The sequence below is a fragment of the Drosophila hydei genome, unplaced genomic scaffold (genome assembly GCF_003285905.1).
Source record: "Drosophila hydei strain 15085-1641.00,03,60 unplaced genomic scaffold, DhydRS2 tig00000001-arrow-pilon, whole genome shotgun sequence".
NCBI lineage: Eukaryota > Metazoa > Arthropoda > Insecta > Diptera > Drosophilidae > Drosophila > Drosophila hydei.
The window spans coordinates 14,528,097-14,546,561 of record NW_022045643.1 but is presented as its reverse complement, the minus strand read 5'-3'; the positions used below and the strand labels follow the sequence as shown (position 1 = coordinate 14,546,561).

Below are 18,465 nucleotides of genomic sequence, written 5' to 3'. Positions count from 1 at the left end.
GCTCATTTGTGTTGCCAATCGCTTGTTGGGAATAATATTTTGATTATAGCATTAAAAAATTCCGAGCTAAAAAAATAAGTTCGTGCGACATATTTGAACTTTGAAGGCCAGACAAATGGCAGTATTGAAAACATTGCAAAGTAAGTAGAAGAATCCCCAACACGTGCACGAGTGTAAGGGATGCTTATCTGTCAAGGCCAATAAACTTGTAGAATCTGACGCGAGCATAGAGGCACTGATTACCCGAAAACCATATTTGTAGTTATAGTAATCAGATCATATTGAAGACTAAATACTCTGAATGTCTCAATTGCGCTACTGGAACCAAGCCAAGAATATTTCCAATTTATTTGGTCAGAGATAAATCTAAAATTATAATTAAATAATTTATCTGAAAGGTGCAAGTGCAAGCAGTTACTTTTTAACTGAGCTAAATGGATTTACCTATCATTTAGTAAGACTTTTTATCCATCGATTGGCTAAAACACAGATCACAAGACTTCATTCTATGCGGTTTATTCCACTTGAAGTTCTTGTTTAAACTAAAATCCCAAACCATGTTAATGTTTGTAGGGCAAAGCTCTCAGGTGATGTGTTGCAATCAGTAAAGGTTCACGTCTAAAATCTACATGAAATTATTCATACATGGCCGATTCACTGCCAAATGTCAATTGGTTTATATATGTATGTTCACTTGACAATAGCTGAATCATAGCTTATATTGCTTGCTATTCTTGAATGGCAATCTTAAAGGTCATAAAAACAGGCCGATTCTTTTAAATAGAATAAATTCTAGGGTGTCTGACAGGTTTTTCACTGTGAATACAAAGGAGATAATAAAAGCGTAACGGTGATATACCATCAGAGGTGCAATATAAATATTGAATCTTGTACAGTAGGGACTAGAACATACATTTTAGGAGCTACTGTCTAAAAGGCTATACTAGAAGAATAGAATTTCGGAGCTTTCCTCTGAGCTGACTACGTCGGAGATGCAGCTGACTTGGGAACAGAAACAAAGCTGACATTTCAATGAGATGCGCTCACATTCACAGGATGAGGCTACGTCCATAGTACTAATAGTAGGTAAGAGTATTCATAATTTGCTAACTTTGAGCAATCAAGTTTCTGTTGGTTTATTTATATAAATTGAATTCAGAGATTGAGTCGACAAAGAGGCTCGACTTTATTATATTGAAATCTTAGTCTGTGCTTCAACGCCGCGGCTGAGTGCTCGATGCGATCAGTGACGCGCGAGACATCTAACCGAGCGAATCATGAGTTTCGACCTACAGATCAATGGGCTATTCCCCAATCGAGGACAGTTTCGCCTCCTGCTGGACGTGGCGCTGCTGTCTTTGATGATCTTGCTGAGCACATATTTCAAAGAGCTCTGGCTGCCAACAACACAGCGTGGATTCTTCTGCGACGATGAGTCACTTATGTATCCCTACCGAGAGAACACTGTGTCGTCCTCCATGCTCCATTGGATCAGTATCTATTTGCCTATGATGGCTCTGCTGGCCCTAGAGACTAGTCGAAGCTGGCTGGGCTGCCGGCAGTATTGGCGTGTGTACAACACCCTGCGCTGGTTCATAATGGGCTGCGCTGCGGAATCTCTGCTCAAGGATATGGGCAAGAATGTTATTGGAAGATTGCGGCCCCATTTCTTTGAGGTCTGTCGGCCGCAGCTGCCCGATGGCGGCTACTGCTCGGATGCAGCTCATCGGCAAGGTGGCGTCTACCATACAGTTTACGGCTGCAACGCGGATCTCTCGGGTGCCACTGAAGAGATGCTGCTGGACATACACGTGTCCTTTCCCAGTGGCCACTCCAGCAAGGCCTTCTATGGGCTGGTCTTCATGGCACTCCACTTACAGCGCATCCGCTGGCCACTGCCTGGCAGCTTACTGCGCCCCGTCTGCCAACTGTTCTGCATCTGCCTTGCCTCATTTGTCGGCCTGAGCCGTGTCATGGATTACAAACACCACTGGTCGGATGTTGCGGCTGGATCGCTGTTGGGCGCCGCCATTGCCTTTGCGGCTGTCCGTGCGGCAGGGCTGGACGAAAAACTGCATCTAGAAAGCAGCAAAGGGCAACATGCAAATTCATTGCCCAGCAAAACAGCTGCTGCCACTACTTCCACTGCTGATGGAGCGTCTGATGAAGTGGACCCCGGAGCGAAACAGCTGCCGCATGATTTGTGTCAAGTTACGTGCCATAGCTCTAATTAGTTTTAGTTGCGTTCTAACCCTAGCTTGTTAAGATAACTGACAGTAAAGATGGACAATTAAAAGTGTAATTTGTTGTTTTCTTTTTATAAGATGCAATTCGAGGCATCTCCCTAATCCAGCGCACACAACGGGGTTAGTTGATAAGACGCAACGCCAGTCGCCTGTAGCTTTAATAATAGACGGCGCAGATTAAGTCGACTGTCGCATTTCTGTTTCGCTTTCAGTATTTACTTTAACATCCACATACGACTTTGCCTGCATGATTCGCATATTTTAGCATAACAACACTAGAGGACTGTGTAAATATTTTGCGATGTGACGTCAGTGAGCAGTAGCTGGAAGTCGCTGAGACTTCTAACTAATAATATAATGTTCTGGGGACTTTTTTGAAGGTGAGCTTACCAAGCGCAAATCCGAAAATTGTTTACATACCTGAAAAGATTAAAAACAAAAACAATTAATAAATAGCTTCTATCTAAAGACTCTCTGACTGTAAAAGTGGCATAGGTAGAAGTATTGAGATGGGCAGACGAAGAACATAGAAATGCTTGTTTTTGGGTAAAGCTAATATGTTTTCAAATCAGCATCTCAGTATTCTAAGAAGTTAAGTTGAATAATTAAACATTTAATGTTCGAGTTATGGGTAAGTAGAAATGGCGAGTGCGATGCCAATAGTCTTAAGCCACAGATAATTCAGTGGGAGGCACTTGTCGCCCCAAGCAAATTGATTGCAATTAGTGTTGGTTGGCAAATTCCAGAAGCCAGGACCCATTGAAAGCCGCAGACGCAGACGAGTCGCGACGTTGACAACGGTGCAACAATTAGCGACTCTTTTAGTTTCATTAGAAACAAATTTTCAAATGACTTAATCCCAGTCAACGCCATTAGCCCGCCCTTTGTAGCCGGTCCACTCCAGCAGGCAAGGTGGAGAAGCAAAATCGCAAAGAGAAATAAATAAATTTCAGCAGCAGGCGCATAAATTGGCATAACCGAGGGATTCAGCAGCCCAATCCGAGAAGCTGATGATGATGCGCAACACCTGAGCCTCGGATTCAGCATGGGCGTTCGAGTCTCGGACGATTAAGGACTACCCTCATCAGGAGACGGAAGTTCTTGCCAGCCATTTTCACTTGTGGCCCGCTTAATTGGCTCATTTATTTTGATGGCAAAGAATATGTTGGCAAAGTGTGGTTTTTTTATTCGCCTGGGCCGGGCTCGCATTTACCTGGCTTGCTGCTGCCTCTGGTTTTATTATGATTAATTATGGCACAAGCGCACAATTACAGACACATATACACCAGCACGGAGATACACAAACTGACCCTGCGCTCCGGTTTCTTGCCAAGTTTCGTAACTGTGTCAAGTTGTTGTTGTTGTTGTTGTTGTTGTTGTCTGGCTCCAGATTCGAATGATAAATTTCTATGCAATTTATTTTAATCTGCTGCGACAGAGGCTCCCCTCTAGCGTCGAAACTATCTTTGCAGCTAGTTTCCATGCGTTAATTAAATGGAAAATATTTGCACATAACAGCAAACTGAGGCGGAAGCCAGAAGGCGGAAAGCGGCTCCCTCTAAAGTTCTTCTGCCATCCAATAAAGTGACCTATATTTTGCATTAGCGAAACTTTTGTTTTCCTCACCGCAAAAACAACAAACAGAAACAGAGAAGAGCTGGGCTATGATGAAGCCTCTGAATAAAGAAGCAGCAGCCATAAAGAATGGTGCTGAATTAGTTTTTAAAGACGGGTTTCATTACAGCTGGCAAAGCTCTTCGTTCTGCGTGTTCCAACTTTTAAGCTATCCTTCGTTTTTAAGAGGTATTTCTTGCTTTCTACAAAATATTGCAACTAAAGATGATCTTTGGAAATGTTTATTCTACGGCTCAACTGCTATGCTTTGCTGCATCTGATAGACTCTGAAACATTCTCTTAAGACTTCCAGTTTTATATACAAACTAGTTTCAAGGCCTGCCAGCGCTACAGACATTTGTTCGATATCATTGCATATTTCAACCTCACAACCCGTTTGTCTGCCCATTCATTTACTCATCTCCTTCGCTCCATTACTTGCTTTAAGCTCTTGCAGGAGTGTCAGTAGCATCGGGACCACCAATCTGTAGCTCGCTTAACTCATGCTAGAGATTCTTGAACCCACCTGCCACAAACGCTACAAAGCGGCGACTCTGTAATCACAGTCAGGTGTGATAATGCGGTATGCGGACAGCAGCCTGTGTCCAGTTGAGCCAGTTTGCCAGTCTGTCATTTCGAGCATCGCCATCACAGACTGCCGCATATATGCTCCTCTTTGCTATTTAAGGGCATTTCTACCACGCTGGAGCTTTAAACTCAAAACTTGTTTTGTGCCATTTTCAGAGGCGACTCTAGCACTTTTGTCACGCATTCTGTATTGGCGTAACACAAATGCTGTCAACTATATGACTTTTTCCATCTGATATTTCATAAATATAAAATGCTTACTTATAATATCAACAAAGGTGCATTAAGACTATCGCATAAGTCCGTGAAACATCCTTCGCTTAAAGGCTTTTGGAAAGGGTATCTTAGCGGTGCCATTGCTTTCTGTTCTCATTGTTGTTAATGCTGTCTTCGTCATCGTCGCACCGAGCGCTTCATATTTCTGCGGCTGCCAGTTTGTCCATTGAATTTCGATGTCCCTAGCAACTTTTGCACTTGGTATTTGCCATCAGCAGTCGGCAGTCGGCAGTCGGCAGTCGGTAGTCGACAGCCGGCAGTCCGCAGTTGTTAGTTCTCTCTCTCGTTCTCAGTAATCTGCGCCCTCATTGGCTTCATGTGTGTAAAGACAATTTGATAATCGCAGTATGCAGCATAGCTGCATAGTTTGAGTTAATGAAGCTTGTGTGCTATGTATGCATCCTTGCGTGCCACCTCCGTGTCCTTGCGAAATGTGCTCTGGCAGACCAGACACGACTAGACCACACACACTCCTCGCCACACCTAGAGAGCTCCCTCCTGGTCGTTGTGTTGTTTGTTAGAAAACAAGCAGAGCGTTTTGCTTGCCAATTAATAATTTGTTTGCCGCCTGGTTGACTTAAGGAGAGGCGAGAGACTGAGAGAGGGACAGAGATAAAGAGAGAAAGAAGGAGAACATCAAAGGGAGAGAGAGGAAACTACCTCGACTGCGCCTGACAGCCTGAGGAGGTGCTTTTAGAGCAGCATCGACTGTGGGCACAGGTGTTGGTTCAAATCGGTTTAATTTCATGACAATTTCCGTGGCGTTAGTTTAATTTGTAAAGTTTCGTCAATTGAAAGTTCGGATTGTATTAGCAACATTATGTTGTTCAGATTGTATTGTATAAGATGCGTTCCATAGCAAGATTGACTCAATAACAACTTAAGCGACGCACACACCGCTTGGCTTATCCTCCATTCATTTTCAATTTGTTTAAATTAATTTTAAAGCAAGCTCTACTTGACAGATTACAGTGCATTTATCAGTTGCTGTCTGGTCTGCCGCTGCAACGCGAGACTCTGCGCTCATGCTGTTAACTAATTTAATTTTTATCGACTGACAAGACGAGCGAGTTCAATGTGACAATACGGTAGCTCAACGGCAACGACAACAATGACACCGACTATAATAATGGACGACGGCGCTGACCCCCCCGTAGACATCGGCATGGCCGATGCAATCAGAAGGCGACAGCGGGATGTCGGCGATCTTACAGTTGGAGCAGCCAAGAGGAAAACAAAGTCGGATTGCAATTTCTGCTGTCCAACGGACCTTTGTAGTGTGGCCGCACGATATTCGAAGTCGCTTTGCGCCCTGCTGTCCAGAAATCACACGCAGCCTCGACACGTGACGTCGACAGCAAAAGCGTCAGCCATTTTGCGTTTTGTGTCGCTGCCACCATCATTATTAATACGGCCGGAATGGCACGGGACGCGCTGGACCGACCCGGACAGCAGATCCGGGTGTGCCATAACGATGTGAGCGACATTTGCTTCTGCACTAACTTCCGCTGCGTGGCGTTCGTGCTGTGATTTTTTGCGCTGCCTCCTGCCTTGCAGCCATTCGCTTTGGCTTGGCTCTCGGACAATTTTGATTGCTCTCCAGCGCACCAACTCACCAGCTCGCCAGTCGGAGCAGCTCCTGTCCGGGCAGTCAAAACAGGTGTGGCCGTCAACTGGCAATCAACTTTCATTTAGCAGCATCATTTGTCACGCTTGTTTATTGCCCGGTTACGTGTTGATCAGACTTAATGGCTGTTATTGTCGCCTGCTCCTCCCAATATAGCAGACAGATAGACAGCAGACTCAAAGGCACTGCAGTATGCACAGAATGGATCGTTGCATTTATTGGAATCCAAGAAAATCAATGGAAACTTTTTCTCAGCTCTGGCAGACGGCTCTGCCGAAGAGTAAAAAATCAATCGTGGACCTTTCAGAGACACAAATCGTGTTGCGCTTCTAGCACATAATCAGACCCAATTACGGTGTAGTAGTCGCTGAATTATTTTGGACTCAGGGGCAGTGGCAACGGCGAAAGATCTGCGACAGAATGAAGCGAAATTCAAACGCTGCTGCCGTGTTGATTATGAATATTTCAACGCAGTCTGCCGAAAGCCAAGCCTGATGATAACCCACGTCATGATGATGATGATTATGTTGATGACGTTGACCGCATACGCCGCGAATGTGCAATAAATTTGTATGACCGGCCCTGAATTCGGGAGGGCAGCGCCATGAGCAGCATATGAATTTACATTTTGGCAATTTCCAGTTTTCGCAGTCTCTTCCGTGCCTCGCACTCACCTCACGCCTCAGTTCAATTGGTCGGCTACATTTGCCTATCGTCGATTGCAAATCTTCATTGGAGTGCAGCGCGTAAATTCCGTTACCACGTCGCTTTATTCGGACCGTGGGTCCTTGCGTACGTTCGCAGGGCTAGGATGTATTTTGGCTCGCTTCATTCTGCCAGCAAATGCAATTTCCTAATTTCTCACTGGGGAAATGCTGTTAAGACCCAGTCCACATGTCCGACTGCCCAGCTGATTGAGCCAGCTGGTGTTCTGCTGGTATTGGCCAATGGGGGGCATGGTAGATGAAGGAGTCGAAAGTCGACGGTGCAGCTCTCGCTTCCAAATTAATGACCCGGCGCCGCAGACGAGGAGCACAAAAAACCGCAGACAAAGGAGCATAAATGCATAAAGTGGGCGGAGAATGGCAAAAATTGCTGCAATCGCAGTTAACCGCGTCATCCAGGAATTCCTTCTCCATACTTATTCGGCCCTTGTGCGCCTGAGCTTAGGCAACGCAAATTGGCTTATGCATGAGCTGCCCAAGCGGACAGAAAAACAGACATACTCGAAAGGCTTCCAACGAACGCCTGCATATAAGGAAATTTGCGCGAAGGGAGTCAATATGATGGAAACACCAGCTCGGATGCATCCCACTCCCTTGCAACAGGTCAGACTGCAGTCAAGAGTGCGGGATAAGTAAATTGTTAGCAAAGTCTTTGATTAGCTTAGCCCAGCTGCAGCTCGAGGGGTTGCTCGTAATGCATTTCAAAAACCACACGAGCGGAATTTATGTACATCCGCTGGCCAGTTGCAGCAGAACCCACTGGTCACTAAAGTATTTTGCAGTCGCCATTTAAAGTGCGCTAAAATTAAGCTAAAGTTTAAAACACTTGCTACAAAGTATGTGCACTAGTGCTAAATATATTACAATCATGAGCTACTTCAGTATGCCATCCTTTCAATCACGCACACTCCTCATATATAAACAGTAGCGAACAGCATTTTGAAAAGAGATTATTGAGTGAGAGGCTAATGGTGGCATTGTTTTTTATGTGATGATGGAATCATAAAGGCAGCTCAACAACTGAAGTCCGTACTAAATGGAAGATTAGACACATTGTGTTAGAGGTTATACTAGATCTATGAAGGACATTCAAATATTAGATGCATAAAGTCCAGTGGTAAAACGATTTACATTGAATTTCTACTAAGTTAGCGAGCATCAATATTTCAAAATTAATGTTTGTAATGAATTCCTAGAAATTGTGTAAATATCGTCGGCCGTAAAAGTGAAGTAGATACATAGAATCCTATGAAAATGAACATTTTTAATTATTACCAATTTTTAAAAGTTCAGTATAAGTTAAAGAATATCTAAACAAACAAAAAAAGTTTTTTTTTCATTGTAAAATTATTTTTGCCATTTCATCACAACTAAAGTTTACTGCAGTGTTGCCGACATGCGTGGAACAGCAATATGTGCTTCGTAAGCAAGAAGGGGTAAGGTGATAATTCGGTATCTTAGCAATATATCTTAAGTATCCTTATCTGTGCAATTCAAGCCTTAGATCCATCCTGCTTACTCACAACTCAAAATGAAAATGGCTCTAGATAAAGTCTGTGTTACGCACAGTCTCTGATAAGCTGTTATTCCTTTGACCCCAGTGTGACCAAGGAAAATCAATAATTGGATACACGCAAGCAAAAATAAGCTAGTAGGGAATGCCAGTCAAGAAAAGGAGCTCAGAGCCAAGCTGCTGACATGAATCTTCCTACTTAGCAAGAAACATTTTCGCGAAGTGACTTCTTTGAAGCGAGTCTAAAATATATACAATTTGAAGGTCTTTGGTAAAACGCGATAAATTGTGAAATTTCCTTTGTCGATTGCATATATTTGTGGTAAGCCCAGTCTACCCTTTATGGGCCATTGTCAATGTATACAGGGTATCCGTTTGGCTTACCAGCGAAATTGGATTTGTAGACCCATTCTGATGGGTCCCATATGGCTCGGGGAGGGCAAATAGCCAGATAATATGACATAAATGATTGGTTGAGGGCTGCGTTGTGTAAAAGTAAAAGCTTCGATTGTTTTTAGTCGCAATGGGAGATTAGGGCTGTCAGGAGCAGCAAAGGCTGCTGCTGCTTCTGCTGCTGCTGCAAGCAACGATGATGACGACATAAAAGTGCGGTTCTTAAATATTATGGAATGCCAATCTTAAATGTTATGGAGAGCTTGCTCCATAACACGACGAGAGCGAAGGGGTAAAAGCATCATCATCAGTTTTAACGGCGCTTCAGACCAGTGGTCGTCCTGAGCTTGATCGCAAAAATCGCGCACATGACTTCAAGCGAATGACAGCAATTAACGCAGTCAATGAAGTCGAGGCTATTGTTTGCCACTGTCCGACTCACCCTGCCTCGTCTGCGCGGCTATTAAAGCCGCCTTCATCGCCTTCGCCGCTGGTGTCGCACCTCCCACAATCGCAGTGCATGTCAGGGCCACCATCGCTCTGGCACATAAAAACAGGCTAGCTGAACCAGTATTGCCTGGCTGGTTTCGACCGTCTGCTTGGTTTAGAACAAAGCTGCCGTTATCTGACGTTGCTGTTTGCGCCGACTAAAAGGTCTAAAACAAACAAAATGGCCAACAGGCCAGACCGGGACCACTAAATCTGTTATTTATATGGCATCAGCGGGTTATCATGCCGACCAGCTCAGAGCAGGATGCGTTTGTTTGCATACCTAAACATAATTTTCGCTGAAATTCTGCTAAAGCCACCTTGAAAGTTATAGATAATCGATCGAGAAGCACTTTCAAAACATAGAAAGCCCATCAGACATTGACCTTACTATAACTAGTAATAGAAATGTAAGCACCTTAATCATTTTGATAAGTTGAGAGAAAATATTGATATTAATGCATGGGCTGCTAAGACTGTATGAAATCACATTGCAGATTATGTCATATCAGAATCTATGTATATTTATGCATAAGGCCCGCTAGCTTAGACTGCCTTGGTATAGTTTTTGCTTTCAGTTGGCTGAATGCAGCTTGAATAAGGAGCCTGCTTGCATCGACAAACACGCAACGTATTAGAAAGAAAGCAAAAAAGGCAAACATTTTGGATACATTTTTGGAAATGTTAATGTGCATTTGCACGGCAGCTACTGGTGGACGCGTGGAATATTATGCATGCGACCTCAGCCCACACGTCGTATGTGCGATACAAGCCCCCAGAGCATTTCGGGCGGTAGAGCGCAAACGTGGGGCAAAAGCAACTTTTGCAAAATTCGACGTCGGACGTGTCGGGGGCACATTTCAAATTGCACACACAAGCAGACGACCACGAAGCACATGCAGCTAGGCCATCATTTAAATGCAAAAAAGCGATAACGACTGGGTAATGATGAAGTGGAGCATCCAGCACCCAAATGCCCGCTGGCCACTGTCACATAGCAGACGCCCGACAAAATTGGTTACGCTATTGGGTCAACAGCTGCCGACGTTTTGGATTACCAAACATGGGGTGGGCGCCACGAATGCCATGTTGACTGCCCAGCAGCCCCGACAGCACCAACATATTGGCCCCAGTGATGGCACAATTAGAGCCAACGACTTTTGTCTGGCCAGTGCGGGCAACTGTTTTGCGACAGCGTGTGAAAATGAGCTGCCGTTGATGAGTGGCCTGCGAATGCGATTACTGTTACAGTTCGCCTTCAAGTTACAGTTGACCGCCCATTCGCAGGTGAAATGCATCACTAGAAATTAAATTGGCCGTTTCGACAGCATTCAATTTCAGGACAGGCGAATGTTTAAGTCGCGTCTGTTAATGGCTTCGCTTTAAAGGCGTCTAAGTTTATAACGAGTGAACTACTATATAAGAGATTAATTAGATATGTATATATGCATTGGTATATAGAAACTTGAAATAAGATAACTGTGGGAAATCACTAAGAATGACGTATAAATTAAAAATCCTCACAGGAGAGTGTGTGAAATGCTTTTCTTATGATCCTCAGGTATATCTATTATCAGTACTATTAATTCAGGTTGGACATGTCATAATTGTTAAAGAGATTAATCAACTATTTGAGGTTGAATTGGAATAATCACTTTCAAAAAATTATACAACTAAAATTACGCTGTTCGTCATCCTTGGCAGATTTTCCGTTGCGAACATTCGACTCAAGCGCGTTCTCAGCTGACTTCATATTTTACAAAGGAGCTGTTTCTAAATAATATTTTTTAATTTGTAGGGAACGGAAAGAAGTTTGCAATGTGCAATATTCAAAGTTATCAAAGGAGCCCTAACATATTTTAGCAGACGAACACTCCCAACTTGAGCACTCTTTGCTAATGTTATAATATCACTGACTTTGTTTAGCTGAGCTCTGGTTCAAGACTGATCTGTTTGTATGCATACAAGTTATATTAAATAGAGATAATTTAGCTTAATTTATTTTAAACATGTTAAGCTCTAGAGTTCAAACAAATGTTGAAGTATAGAAGGCCATTGGAATGGAGAAACCCCACACTGTAGAAAATCTACCACAATATACATATGTAGACATAGGCACATGCGAAGCATGTTCAGGTTGATCTATCATTCAGTCAAGAAATTGCAAACTGCACGTGCCACGAGAAATGAAGAAATATTGCACTAACAGCCCAAAGCATTCATTATTTTTTATATTCCACCAGCAGAAGCGCCAGAGTCAAAACTGGGCGCAGTTTATAGCATAGGGTCATGGTGCTAAGCACATGCTCACATCCTGGCTGCACTGACACTCAAAGAATCCCGCTCTCTAGAACGAAATTCAAAGATGTTAGTGAAGTGCCTGTGCAATCACCAGCGTCAGCAGCCGCTGGAGCAGCACGCGCTCCTGCCAAATAAAAACGGACAAGCGAGCAGCGCTTTGAGGAGTCTTACCTCGGCCTCGGGCTCGGCCTTTCTGGATGCTGCCCATTATTTGGCAAGGCAATAAAGTTTGCCAAGCGGGCGGCACTGACTCTTGCCAAGGATGCAATGGCACTGCATCGCATATAAAATACGTTGCTTTAAAAAAAAAGAATTTACAGGAGTGCTGCAGTGGGGAGTGCTTGGCTAGAGGGTACCCTATGCGGACTCGGCTTCGTAAGCAGTTAAGGATTTCATAGATATGACATATAGTATGAAAAAGAATAGTAGCTAATCAATGCATCAATCGATACTTATCGATATTATATTAGGCGTAGATTAGGGTTCATATTCACTTTGCCTGCATTCTTGATTAAAAATAGCTTTTATCGGGTAGTCCTATACGTCTTCTACAGCTACATACATTACTCTGAAACCCTTCCACCTCTCATCTTATCCATTTTTGGGTAAAAGGATACACTTCTTCCAAGAAGACAAGATGTGGCAGACTACAGTGATCAATATATAGATAATTGCACCAAAACAATGCACAATAGGAAAGAAAATTTGGTAGCTGATTAATCTTAACTGATAGGAGAAAATATAAAACTAACAGGTCTAAAGCAAATAAAGAAGTTTCGCCAGTCTGTCTATCTAAAACCTTGAAGCCAGCCAATATCTAAATGAAAATAGAGCCTTGTGAGCACATATATTAAAGTATCTATAAAGAGTATTCCCTAGTTAGACACTTCCGACTATAAGTTTCCTTTTCAGTTGACTATGTGCTTCAACAAATTAGTACGATATACATACAGGGTATGTGCTAGTTGAGCAATTGTAAAGTTTATTTTGACTGTTTTGTGGAACATCAAAAAATTGTGGCTGGTGCCATGGCATCGGCAAACGCTGCATACTCAATTCCCATAAAATAAAGCACAAATTACTAAAATAAAAAAAAGGATTCAGGCAGCCTTTCTGCCTGTGCAGCAGGACCCATTCCTCTGGTCGTCTTTCTGTTAATTGTGCGATTCTTTGCTTTGCTGCGCTTGCAGTTTGGCCCCGGCGACTCTGTTACCCATTGGCTTTTTTATGGCAGTTGTGTTCTCTGTTCGGTTGCTTTGTTTTATTTGGCTGAGTCTCGTCCTGTCCCGCTGAACACACACACACACACACACACCCGCTCACACAGGCACACTTGTATAGATGTAATTGCTAAAGGATTTCGTGCGGATTTATTGTTGCATAGTTTGTGCTTTGGGTTTGTTGTTTTAGCCCTTGAAAAGTTGTGTACGTACATTGATAGGAATTTGATTTGTCAGTTGGTTAATTTATGACAGGGATTGCTGAGATTTATGCTGGATTGCATCAGTTGATTGTGTGAAAAGGAATGAAAACGAATAAAGCAATGTGGCGCAAAAAAGAAAAAGTAAAGACTTAAAAAGCAGCTAAAAGAAAAGATAAACGATGACAACAAATTGCAAACAGATCAACAATGTTAAGTGCGTATTCCATGGATCCAGTGCAGACTTTCGCACTTGGCCTCTGCCTCCCTTTGAAAGTGCTAGTTCCCAAAAATCTGGTCCAGTCAAATGGCACTTGCAGCTTTTGGCAGGACTTGCTGCTGGATAGTTTCTTTTCGTGGGCAAATAAACTGTTAAAAATGCTGAGTATGCACGATTTTATGAGAGAAGCCGAAGGGGAAAGTGGCGGGAGGGAGCTGAAAAAACCTGCGAAAAACTGGCAACAAATGAAACAACTGACGCCAAAACAATAAATGGCTCCAAATACTACACAGCAGCAGTAGCAGAAGCTATCGACGAACACAACAACTACAGAGGAACAACCGAACAGCAGAAGTGCCAAATGGCCATCGAAAAAGAAAAAACTGGGAGGCTGGAGCCGAAGGAAGAGCAGCGGCCATTTCATACTTAAAGCAAGGGAAAAGCGCGCACATGTGGCAAAGGGGGCAACCAAACGAAAATCGACGAAAATCCTTTAGCATGTTGTTACAAGTGGCCAGGACGCAGTCACCGCTCAGCCCTCGCGCTGTTCGCTTCACTCCAATCCGTGCCACCAAAAACCCAAATAGTGCCACTTTTGGCTGCCTCTTCATCCGTTTGCCATACGTTGCCATTCGCTTGCTGATTCAGCAAGCAGCAATTGCCACGTAGCAGGGCTCCAAGTCCTTGTCTTGGCTCCGTCTGCTCCACTCTCTTGTACGTTTTTTATCCTCGGTCTGTTTGTTTTATTTTGGCGCATATCTGCAGATATTTTTGCAACACTTCATAAACCATAAAAGCACAGCCAGCGAATGTGGTGTAAAATGCAGCCAAATTTAATTTGCAACTCATAATTTCCGTTTAACGCGCTTCAGGCAGCAGCTGCACAAATTGTTTCTTTTTCCTCTTCCGTCCAAAGAGCATTCTCTCTCTCTCCGTCTGCATCTGCTGACAGGCAATGTGCAAGCTTCGAGTGCATTTCTGCTCTACATGAAATAGACTTTTGCTTGAATTAACAAAACTATTTCTTAGATCTTAGTCTACAGTTCGTTGGGGGATTATCTGGATTATTATAAAAACAATAATTCTAAGCATTAAATGTTATTTATAGGAATAATTACTCTGAACAAAATGCGCACTACGAGGCTCAATAGTAGCCCAAAAGTCAGCAGTCGTATAGGACTAAGAATATTTATTGCCTTACGCTATAGGCGCATGGAAGATGTGTTTCATATATGCATATCAAAGAAAAATCAACAATAGTAAACAATAGTAAATATCTTGTAAGAAAAGCTTTTACTTAACATATGTTCGTCTATAGGTAGCGCCTCTAACGCTTAGCTCAAGTCGTGCCATATTTCAGTATGAAAACTTGCTTTGAGTCTAGAATTGTAAAAGCACGGAACAAAAACTCTTTCTTAGGAATCTTTACATTACAATTGGATTTGGCCACAATAAAAATTCTATTCGAAAACAAAATAACTTTGCAAAATGTGTCACATTATTATATAAAAAGTATTTGAGAAGCAAACATAAAAAAACAAAGAAATTCTTGGATATTTTCTATACAGTTCTGTTTCTCATATTGTTCTTATGAGTAGTCGATAGACTCGGTGACGTCGTTGCCTGCTTCCAGTTGTCTAAATAGGTAAATTAGTAGAAGACGTGTGCTGAGAATTGCCTACCTATATTAACTACTATTACAATGCATATTTGTTAAATAAACTTAATAAGTTTATTTTTATAATTGTCATTTATAAATTGGCTTAAAGTGTATTAGAATTTCATTGGCCCAAAAATTAAACAGATTCTAGTTATATTCACTTTGTGCTTGCATTGTGACACCTTTGATTAATGGCTTTTATCATTGGGCTGTTGGTGTTGGTTCTCTCGGCTAGCTTATGCTATGCTGAGAATTTAAGCCATATACAGCTTAGAGACAATCAGTTATGATAGGAAACGCAAGCATTATCGATGAAAGTATTAAAGGCAGTATACTCAAGAACATTCAAAGAGTTGAGATCTTAAATTTGAGGCATCATAGCCAGAGATTGGATCGCAATAGATGTCTCCTGCTGCAGTGCAGCCAAGCAAGTGAGAATCAATTATGGATCAGCTCAGCGCAAACAACCCACACACCATTTTCGAGTTTCTATCCTGCTTGCATCCTGCCATCGATAAGTATTTTAAACATTATATTATTCTAATAAAAACTTCCTTTTTGAAGAGCTCACAACAATTGGTGTCTATGGCATTGCACAAGACGTTTGCACTCCTCTGGCTGGATGCAGCATAGAGCGAGCAACTATACAAAACTATTTGAAGAAGAAGTGCATTGAGATTGGCTACGGAAAGCGGTTCCAACTGGAGATGCTGTGCGCCCAGTAGACTCGGCATTGCCTTGGTAATGCATAAACTATCAAAATGTCTGCTAAACGAATGCGCTATACGATATACGGGAATAATGCCATACACAGCTAGGGTAGAGTCCGTAATGGCAGGAAACACCTAAATTGTCAATGAGCTTATTAAGAGCTATATGTTCAAGAATATTCTAAAAGAGTACAAAAACTTCTTTTGATCCGTGGCAATTCACAATTACAATTTTGGCAAGTTGAACCATAGAAAGTGGATTTAAGTCGGCGCCAGGTCAAATCTAATTAACACTAATCAAGGGCCAGCTTCGACAGGAAGTGAAGTTGCCAGTTGAATGCGATTCATTTTGCAGAGCTTCCCGGCTTCGAGAACAGATTCTCCGATGTCCAAGCGAATGCGCGGATGTCACAAGTGTCGGGCAAACATTTCATTAGGGCCAAATTTAGTGTTTTCTTTTCACAGCAGCTGCTAATGAGAAATTTGTGTCTGCGCGAATCCTTTTCAAGGTGCCAAGCGCCAGGCCAGTTCCGTCGTACGCCACTCCCAATTGAGCGTTGCATGGAGAGCGGAAACAGCACGAAAATTAATTAAATTTACCCCAAAAAAAAATATAAAAAATAAAATAGGAATCTGATAAAAAGCTACTTTTCTCATGTCGAAGTGATAATACCCTTGCAGAGCCGTTGCTCTTCTTTAACTATATAAAAACACGTCATATTGTGAAACTGTTTTATATCCGGCTCGGGGTTAAAAAAGATATCCTTCAATATTTTAAATACACGAACAATTTCTAACCTTTTTAAAATTTTATTTGATTGTAAACTGATTTCTTATGAACTAAAAGCAGTGCATAGAAATAGATTCGGGAATAGAAACTGTCCGACTGACAGTTCCTATAAACTTTAAATTTTGGGAAGCCAGACTTTATTATTCTTGAAGAGAATACGCGAAATTATAATGCCCCTGCTGCAACCGGATAAGTAGCACAAAATACAAGCCAAGTAAGTCGGACTATCTGGCGAACAAATGTCCTTCTAATGAACACTGATTTTGCTTGTTGCCAAACGGCAAACAGCAAATGGCAAATGGCAAGCGGCCCAAATGCAGAGTCTTTGTCTGCCTGGCCGTCAGATATTAAAAAATATATAAATCATAAACAGATGACGCTTTTTTGTGACGCTTTTTAGGCTGCTGCTGCTGCTGCTGCCGTTGGCATTGCCATCGCTGTTGCTATTACTACTTTGCGTATTATTTATTCATAATTTCTTTTTATTGTGTTTTATTGTCAGGACAAAAACAGGAACTGCCATAGACTCGCCAAGTTGTTCGTCATTTGTCGCGTCACACGCACAACGTGGCGTATACGTCACGTGCAGGTTCGCAGGGTGCCAAGGCAGGGCTTTGTGAGCCCCTCCCTCTGCCTTCCCATTGAATGCTTTTTTACGCCTGCCTAGCTCAGCGCAATCAGTTGACACTTCCCTGAGCATGTCGCCATTTATCCAACAGTGCTCGCCGCCCTCTGCTTATTTTGCAAATTTGTATTTCTTGTACAACTGTCACTGAGACACAGACGGGGCAGATAGATGCGCAGCTGCACCAACAAAAATAACAGCAACAACAACAGCAATACTTCGGAGGCGGGGACAGTAAAAAGAAACATCCATGTCTCGTTTGGCCGGTTTCTTCTCCTCTCCAACTTCTACTTCCACATCCACTTTGACGGTGCCTGCGACTGTGTCTGCGCCTGTGTCTCCACCCGCCCATGGCCATCGCCACACATGCTTCGCTCCGTTTCTCGGTTGGCTGGTTGCCCCACCAAGGCAGTTGTCATCAGCATCAGCAACTTGGAGCACCCACTGCTGATCGAGGGGGGACCTGGCATTAACTTGGCAGTGCTGCAATCATTGTCATTATCATATGCGTCATGATTTTTGGTTCTGTCTGTCAAAATCAGTCTGGGCGCCGCGTAGCCAGCCAACCAGACATGTCGTCTGTAATGGCTCCAAGTCGCTGATGACATTTGTCAACGATTGCCATTGCATAACCTAATAAAAAGTATCTCCAAATAACAGTGGAAACAACTCAGAGTCCTTTTATTTGAAAGGACGCGCACCAAGACCAAAGCTTCATTTTCATACGGATTTTTGCTTTTAATTTGAAAACAATATTTCAAGAAAATTTTATTTGAAAGGACGCGCACCAAGACCAAAGCTTCATTTTCATACGGTTTTTTTTTTTTTAATTTGAAAACAATATTTCAAGAAAATTTGTAAGAATTACATTTGATTATATATGCTGTACTTCCTTTGACTAAACTTATATATCATTTGGCTTTCGATTATTAAGAACTAAAATACATTATTGAAAGGAATACGCTTAGGTTGCATATGCATTGATATATGGCATGACCTGAACGATTTTAACAATTTAATTTGTAGAGGAAAATTTTTAAACAAAACTAAACTATAAAAAGTTTTTTAATTAATATTAATTATACAAAGAAATTTAAGAATTAAGACTGATTAATATTATAAAATATGGAAGGAGCCCTTTTTATAAGTACTTGAAATGAAGTTTACAATTATATTATCATCAAAAAATTCATATAAAGATCATAGTCTTTTCTCTACCGCTCGGTCTGCCTTTAATTCTATCTCACGTGCTCTACATTATTCTCTCT

At 42.3% G+C, this 18,465-nt stretch overlaps 1 protein-coding gene across 1 annotated transcript; it reads left to right on the top strand.

Moving 5' to 3' along the window:
- The first annotated feature begins 1,197 nt into the window (after positions 1-1,197).
- LOC111597543 (putative phosphatidate phosphatase) lies at positions 1,198-17,734 on the top strand. Its single transcript, XM_030223812.1, has 2 exons — positions 1,198-2,129; positions 16,973-17,734. Exons 1-2 carry the CDS (start codon positions 1,278-1,280, stop codon positions 17,045-17,047), a joined length of 927 nt encoding a protein of 308 aa, XP_030079672.1. The 5' UTR covers positions 1,198-1,277; the 3' UTR covers positions 17,048-17,734.
- The last annotated feature ends 731 nt before the right edge of the window (positions 17,735-18,465 follow it).